An 8,839-nucleotide genomic window follows, 5' to 3' on the forward strand; every position below is an offset into this window, starting at 1 on the left:
AGTCATGAAAAATTCAACGCATCATGTGCACAACAAACTATTAGATCATAAGGGAAACTTGGTGCACACTAAGCACTCCTCTTTATTCTTGCATCACAGAGGGGTTTGATCAGCAAATTAAGAGCTAAACTTTATAACAGAAGATTTAGGGCTCATAAAAAGAATGAGGATTCTAAAACTCAAAACTTATGAGAGATTAGAAAGAGAACGGTTAAGTATCAGGATCTATCTAAGAAGGGGTTACCAATTTGGCTTACCGGCTATTCAGATTCGCCTCCAAGAAAGAGGCCGGAGACGCCGCGGGGGGGTTTCGACGAAGGACGCAACTCGCGAGATCGATAAACGGCGCTCCCCGGCGGTGGCAGCAAGCTACGGGTCCCGTCCGGCAGGCACAATACCGTAATTAACTCTACGGCGAGGGGTGGCGGCCCGGCCGAGAGACCGAGGGAGAGGTGGGGTTGAAGGTGGCGAGGGGTTTCGTATTTATTTGGGGGAAGGAAGCCGTTGGCTCAATATTTTAAACGGCCAGAAAGTACTCGCGAGTAAAACAAAAATATCGCGCTAATAACCCGAATAATTCGTAGATTCTCGAATAGTTGGGCGTTATATGGCGGAGCCACTCCTTTATGAAGGCCTCGATCTTATCCCCTCTTCCCTCCTTTCCACGGGAGGAGAGCGCGAGCGATATGGCGCATGGAGCAGTGACCGGAGCTCTTCCAATTCCGTACTGTTCTACTGCTCATCGAGGCGCTTCTCCTTTCCTTCGAAGCAATCCCGGCTCAGCTTTTCGTCTCTGGACGGCGGTTGGTGACCGGCGATTGGCAAGAAAATGGCCGGCTTCGTTCACGACGAGAGCATCGGTTTCAACCACAAAGGCGGCCGTGCTCGGAGATTTTCTTGATAAAAGAGCTCTAAAGGTCTCTTCTGTGATCTTTTCTTGCTTTAATCTGAATGCCGTTGCATTTCTTTTCATGATTCCACTTCCAGATGCTTCTAGTGCGATCGTTTCTTTTCTCTCTCTTGCAATTCCTTCTTGATTTAGTTTCGTATTTGTATGGATGAATTCAGAATGCGACCTTTTCTATGTGTTGATTAAATTAACTTGGGCCTCCTTTGAAAAACAAATAACTTAAGCAAAGAAGAAAAAAGAAGAGGCATCTGCTTTCAAATTGCTGTGCGATGATCAATACCAGCAAGATTTGATGTTTAAATATGTGCCTTAAGGCTTGGAGTCTTGTGTGTTGAGATACTAAAAATAAAGAGCAATTCTATATATTCTATGAGAATTGAAAACATGAGAATGTAATGGTAGATGTACAGTAACATGTGAAATGATAAAACTGGATATAACAAAAATAAAGATTAAAGTGATAGACAAGCGATTTATATTGCACTACCATTTAATAAATACCTTTGGGTACTCTTTGCCTATTGCTTCCTTTTGAGAAAACAAGAAAAAGTGCTGTCGTTTGCAGTGGAGAATTATTCGAGGCCCTTATAAAGAGAGAATCACTTTTTAAATGAAGAAACTGATTGATGAAGCCAAAAAAAAAGTTGGTAGGAAGTTATTAAAGAAGTTCTTATGAAGCTTGCATGAAGTAAAAGTTCTTCTTTGCTAGTAGCGGACAGCGAAGAAGATGTTTATTGTTATGATTGTATAATTTTACATATTTTTAATGATGGAACCTTGGATCAAATTTAACTGCATTAAATGCACAGGTACATCTTAATATTAGCCGTGAGATTTTCTGGTATAATCATGTCCAACCATTAAATTTGTTACATGAAAAGTTACTTAAACTGGTTGTTTCTTCCTTATGAACTACACAGCTCTCTTTAGGTATAAGAAGTCTTCTGCCTACTATATCTGCCAATACTCTTGCAGTGGATCTATGATTAGCTCATGATATGCTCCATAATTTTCTCCTTTCCACTTAGAATGTTGCTTTCTTTTACAGATCATCTCAGGACTTCAAAATTTTGACAAGGACAGTGTTGCATCTGTTGTTATCGCTGCAGAGAAGGTCCGTATATCCTCATCATCCTGGTTTGTGCTATTTCCTGTACTAGTCAGCATTTCAGTTATACTACTTTAAAAGTAATAATATCTTGTGTATTTTGTGAAAAGATAGCTTATGCATGTCAGGTTTATGTTGCTTGATTTTTATTATTTATAAGATCCATTGATGAATTCAAAACCACTTAGTCTGATGGTTTCTACTTTGGCAAACTTTGCAAAGTCCAATACTTTATACAAATACAACCTCATTGCCAGACTAGCTGGGACAAGGCTCGTGGACTTTGTTTTTCCAATAATCTGAACATACCTTCATTGTCTTTGGTTTATTTCTTAGTTGATGTAAGAAACTTTTCTTGGATATGTCTGCTTTTTGGATGATCTTTCCTTGCCATGCTATGTTTTTGACTGTTATAGTTTGTGTTTCTAGTCATTTGAAGATGGACAATAATTACTACTTATTGGTCAAAGGTTGCAAATCTTAATTTCTTATCATTTGTCGGTGATGGTAAAGTGGGATTTAGTCATGTCAATGAAGTTATGTTTCCACTGGATATACTAAAACAAGTTTAAAAGAAAAGGAGTTAGACTCCGTAGTCTGCATATCAATGAAACAGTTTTAGTCAAATCTCGAATTAATTGTTTTTAAACTAAAGACAACCATTTATAAATATTTGATTTTTCTAAAATATATTTATATGCATCTTTGCAAAATTTAAAGAAATTTTCAATTCCCAAAACAAATGTTAATACTCTCCTTCATCTAAGAAGTTCGAATTGGCTAATTTTCTCGTCTGGTCAAAGTCCCTGATTACACCTAAATAAGCGCTTATCTAATCATAATGTTGGCCATTTCAAACACATTTTAACAGATTATTTTCTCACAGAAACTTTGTTGATGGTGGTGACACTATTTTTGACAAGCTAAGGATATTAAACTCATGATGGAGACTGCTTTTTTAGACAGAGATAGACCTGAAACAAGGATTAACTCAAGTGAAGTTGACCCTGTCCCAGATACCACACTATAAACAAGAAGCAGCTTTTCATATTATGTCTAAATTGTTACAATAAAATAACATAATATAACTTCTTCATAGGAGGAATTCTATTAGTAAGAGAAATTGGGATCTAAATATGGACAGATATAGGAACTATAGAAAAGAGTTTATAATCAGCAATAGTGAGCCTTAAATCTAGATTAAAGGGATAAATAAGAGTAAGGTGAAATGGAGAAAATTTTACTTGGAAACTCTAGTGGATAAGGTGAATGATGCATTTTAGTTTGAAGAAGACCCTTACTATGGTGAATGTCATGGGCTGTACTATGGCTGACCTTTATAGAAGATTAACTAGTATTTATGCTTTCCATAATATCTCATTGAAGTTTATGAATACTGTCAAACTATTCATTTATAATGCATATAACCTTTTGGCAAGATGACGTAATCCTGCACAATTATTGGTTTCAACTTGCAAAGGCCATGTTGACGGTTTGAAACCAGCGTTGCCCTTCAGCCATCATGACATAGCCCTGCACGTTTACTGTTTCATCTCACAATGGCATTCCTTTTTGAAAAATACTATGGAGCGGTAAATAACCTGGGATAAACATTTTATGCATTGCTCATAAATGACAATTTACTGGCGGCTCATAGAATTCAGTATAAATATTCCTTTTACGGGGAAAGTAACAAGTGTCTTTGTTTTTTTTTTTTTGTTTTTTTTTTGTTTTTGTTTTTTTTTGTTGACTAACTTAGCATAGCTTGCAGTTAGAAAAATTGAGAAAAAATCAGTTATTTATGTTCATTGAAAGATTAAGTTCCTTTCCCCTCTTTACTTTACTTTTATCATTCCACCTGATCTATCCACATGGGTCTTTTATTCTCCATATTTTTCCTTTAGATTTCTCATGCTTGTTTATTTTATATTACACATGGACAACAGGGTGGTGCCACTCATGTTGATATAGCTTGTGATCCGGAGTTAGTAAAGCTGGCTTTGAACTTAACCTCTCTTCCGGTAAATACCCGACTTCATAAAACAAATCCTGCAGCTTATTTGGATGTGACTGTTATAGGTCTATTTTATATCATTTGAATTATAGGACAATTTTCTAAGATTTGAAAGTTCACTATCAAATAATAGAAAATATTTGTTAATATGAACGTTTGAGATGCAACTCTTCTGGATATCCATGTTTATAATGATACTGCTACACAAATGATTTTAGAGATATGCATACATATATCCATATTCATATCATTGTAGCTTGTTTTTGGTAAGTTAATGTATCATACATCCATATCGATGTTTCCATGTTGCATCCATTACCATATTGGTAGCACTAGCTCATTTTTCGTAAGTTAATGTATCATATATCTATATCAATGTTGCCACGTTGCAACCATTACCATATGGACAACACTTTATGTTGATGACATACATATCATGCATGACTATTTATCTCAGTGTTGTAATATCTTGTATACAATTTCAATTGATATCCTCATATTTTTCCAGCTACTAGCTGTGTTCTTGCAGCAACCACTGCCTCCCCAACCATATAGAAGGAAAGAATTTACTCAATGCAATCTTAAGTAGACAAGAATGTCCCCATTTTTAAATCTTGTTTAATCATCATGACAGCATATAAGATATAAATGTCAATGATGCTATAATTTATTCATTTTCAGAAGGTAGCCAGAGAAGAATTGGCATTCAGCATGTAGCATACCATAACTTTGTTAACATCAAATTTATATTGATTTTCTCTGAAGATTGGGTGTTTGCCTGATTGTAAATAAAATATTGCATACAATGATTCTGGCTCTTATAAATTGCCATTAGTTGTTCCAGTTCTTCTTGTTAAGATAGTTGCATATTTGGCAGATTTGTGTCTCTTCAGTAGATCCTGTGGCATTCCCCGCTGCAGTGGAAGCAGGTGCTCAAATGGTTAGACTCACGAACCTAATAACCTGAAAGTCGACTTGTCCATGTGTCACAATGAATATAGTTGAGAACAAGCTTTTGGCATATACAGGTGGAAATTGGAAATTATGATTGCTTCTATGAGATGGGTATCCAATTTTCTTCAGACCAGGTGCCTGGTATCAGCATGGGAACCATTATTCTCCATTGTACATCAATAATTAATTTTTTCTCACTAGCTTCTCTAGTGAATTTTCAGATACTAAAGCTAACTCGGGAAACAAAGAAGATTCTTCCATCTATCACACTTTCTGTAACTGTGCCTCACACCCTAAGTCTCCCTGATCAGGTAAATTATAATTGAGTGGCTACATAAGAAACCATAGATTCTTTTAGAGTTATCAGTACAGTTTGTCTCACAATTTTTTCAAGTTGCATAATAGGTGAAGCTGGCAGAGTTACTAGAACAGGAGGGTGCTGATATCATCCAAACTGAAGGGGGGAAATGCTCAAATCCCTCAAAACCTGGCATTCTTGGCTTGATTGAGAAGGTATAGCATTGCATTTTGCAAATAAGAAGCAGTTCTTTTGGTTGGAAGAACTACTTTTTGTGTAAAAGCAAAGGTTAGAAATTTAGAATAACTACTTGATGTTTTAGTTTTAATATATCATTTTGGACTTCTAACATAGTTAGATCGCAAAAAAGTTTATCATTGAATTGTCTCTTCTCAAATTTTAATAATCTAATTTTCAATATTTAAGTTCAATATATGTGTTAATGTTCAATTTACAGACATGATTATTTGTACTTAACTACTTACCTCTTGCAGTGAGATGCTCTTCCCCTTGACAAGTTTTTATTTAGCTGATTTTTTTGCAATGAGAATTTGTTGTTGCACCTGCTTGTCTTTTTCTTTTTCATCAAACTAGTTTAGTACTTAATAAATAGCAATGATTACAAATAACCTAGAAGCAAATAGTGTCTGTCTTTTGGTCCACAAATCCTTTTCCCTTGCTTGCTGCTTCAAATTTCCCTTTTCATTCTATATGGAAGTAATAGTTTCCTCTTTCAATCTGATAATTTCCTTTGTGATCAATTTGCAATTATCTTGTACCATTTTGTCACATATGGTTTTCCTTTTAAATCTGGATACATTTTTATTAGTGCAGTGATAAACCATTTTCTTGAATTACGATACTGAGTTGCAATCAGCTGTGATAATAAACAAATGCACCTTCCATACAATACATACTTAAGAAGTATGACTCTGGCTGCCTCAAGGCAGTATATCAATATTATATAGCAGCTGACGATGTATCTGAAAAAGTTAATAGCGCTAGTTGAAATATGGATACTCATTTTGTGTTGATTTATATAGGCAGCACCAACACTAGCAGCTGCATATTCTATCTCACGAGCAGTCAAAATTCCAGTTATGTGTTCATCTGGACTAAGCGCAGTTACAGCACCAATGGCCATAACAGCCGGAGCAGCTGGCGTGGTATGTGCTTTATTTCTTCCTTTTGAAGATAGCCCCTTGAACTTACTACTGTTACATCTCTGTTCTCCATTAGAACCAACAAGAGGGGGATAGTCAATGCTCCTTTCAATTGGCTGGATAAGTTGGCCCTCGACGAGTTTCACATGTTTTGAGGGTTCAGTTGATGGACATACACATATATAAGTCGAACTATTATGAGGGCATGGTATTAATTTACACTGGGCATGACCCCCTTAAAATGCCCTATTACGAAAAGAACACCAGGTGAACCAATTTGTTGTCCCATTTTCGTCGCATCATATTTATCGTAGAACACACAGACCAAAATGCAAGTTTGGATACTTTCCATCGTTAGGAGAATATCATCTGTTATTGGAAATGCATTCATTAAGGACTATTTGATGCACAGGTAACAACTCCCCAAAACATCTAGGTTTGTTCCAAAAAATTCTCCATTATGTACATGATAAGCATCGTGGATCATTGACTTAGATGCTTTACTATGTATTTTGGCAGCAGGATGTGATTACAATGATTATATCCTGATAGGAGTTTTAGCTTGATCCTTGCAAAAGCGTAGGGACTCATTTGAGTTTTGAGTTCGCTTGGTTCATGAAACTCAGCCTGACAGCTACTGCCTTGCTTTCTGAATTCTTACATTATAATGGCATCTTCTATATCTGATGCACCAGAAGACCAAAAATGTGTAGAACCTCAAACAGCACTAGAATGCACAAAATTCATGGATCAAGTTGAATGCTCATTCCGGTTAAACGCTGATGGTTATGATTGATGGCTCTTTTCTGGATGCAGGGCGTTGGTTCAGCTGTGAATAAACTCAATGATGTGATCGCAATGATTGCAGAGGTCAAAAGCATAGCTGACTCATTAGGTCTATCAACCAGATGTGTGTCTGAAGAATTTAGAATTCTCCAACCTTAGCTCCATTTCTGCATTTTGAAACATGTACATCTATAAATTTATATCCATAAATTGTAAGCAGGCCGCAAATCTGGTGATTTGCATTCAGCGGCTATATCAGTTGCTTCACAGTTCGCTCATGGTTACCTTTGCAACACCAAGGCACCTTCACTGCAAATTGAAAAGGGAAAAAAAATCCTTGATACAAGGTAATATGTATCAACTTTGATTAGCCTAAGTTGATGGTACTTTGTTTTTAGCCTTCGCTACAGGGCAGTTCCAAGGCCATTCTTTTTGTTGGAGACTAAACAAAGTAGCAGATTATTCTTGTCTTTTTGAGAAGGAAACGGGCAAGGTCCATCAAAATTCATTCAAAGTCATGAATTGTGCTGTATAATGCTGCTTTTTGCTTGTCCAGCATGATCATAAATTTCTGATGAAATACAGCATGACACCAAAACTAAACTTGGAACTCTCCCAAGCAGCATGCACGCACATGATAATTTCCCCAGAAAACTACTGTATCAAAATGGCAACGCCCAGGATTTGTCTTACAAATGTAGGGTCGATCACAAAACACCATGGAAGAGGGGGCTCCCCTGGAAGGATAAAATTTTCAATGGTTGTTCACCTGGTGCCAAAAACAAATAAAATCCTACGCGGACCTCTCACCCAGACAAAAGCATGCCGCCTTATCTTTTCCTTGCATTCGTTCCACGGTCTCAGTGCACCAGTGGAAAGGAAAAACCGCATCCTTGGGTTCTCTCACAGAGTAATTTTTAATGGAATCATCGCTGTACGTGCAACAAAGTTGAATCACAGCTCAAGTGCAACAATATTGCCTTCAATAGCTTTCTTTTGCGATAACTAGTCTTAGGCTATGACCATCAATTATGAGTACTTACAGTACATTTGAGAAATATACTTTCAATAGAAAAAGAAAAGAGAAGAAAATAACATGAAGAGTTTTCTTTAAGAACAAGGATGCATTCAAAAGGGAAGTGAAACATGGCCTCGCATGCAAATGCTCAACCTGGCTCTGCATATGCTTTATATATAATAAAAGATAACATGCAACAGATAAAGAATTTCCGTGGTCTCACCAGGGCTATTCGATTGAAAAAGCACTAAGAGAAAACCTATACTAAGATCATAGAATTTGAAGTTACTGATAATGTAAAAATGCGGTTGTGGGATGCAACAGCTTAGAGATACTGCTTGAGAGTTTGTAAAACAGTAGCTATAACTGCAATATCTATCCTAGCTTTCTGAGGTCCAGAGAATAAATATTAGCATTTGATCATTATATAAGCTCATCCTGTATATATGTTCTTGAAAATTTTCGAGATCTATGTCAAGCACTTCATTGATGATGGCACTTCAAATTTCTTTTAAAAAAAAAAGAAAAAGAAAAAAGAGCATTCATAGACAGAGGAAAGCAAGAGCAAGAGGAACAGAAAGGTGCCCA

The 8,839-nt window shown here is 36.5% G+C and overlaps 1 protein-coding gene across 1 annotated transcript; it reads left to right on the plus strand.

Moving 5' to 3' along the window:
• Positions 1–624: 624 nt before the first annotated feature.
• LOC103713228 (uncharacterized protein ycf23-like) lies at positions 625–7,630 on the plus strand. Its single transcript, XM_008800083.5, has 9 exons — positions 625–917; positions 1,959–2,024; positions 3,965–4,039; positions 4,910–4,972; positions 5,061–5,120; positions 5,208–5,297; positions 5,392–5,499; positions 6,328–6,450; positions 7,264–7,630. Exons 1-9 carry the CDS (start codon positions 627–629, stop codon positions 7,390–7,392), a joined length of 1,005 nt encoding a protein of 334 aa, XP_008798305.3. The 5' UTR covers positions 625–626; the 3' UTR covers positions 7,393–7,630.
• Positions 7,631–8,839: the final 1,209 nt, after the last annotated feature.

Source organism: Phoenix dactylifera, chromosome 9 (genome assembly GCF_051530095.1).
Source record: "Phoenix dactylifera cultivar Ajwa chromosome 9, Ajwa_hap1_PhDact_Kaust_v1.1, whole genome shotgun sequence".
Taxonomy (NCBI): Eukaryota; Viridiplantae; Streptophyta; class Magnoliopsida; order Arecales; family Arecaceae; genus Phoenix; species Phoenix dactylifera.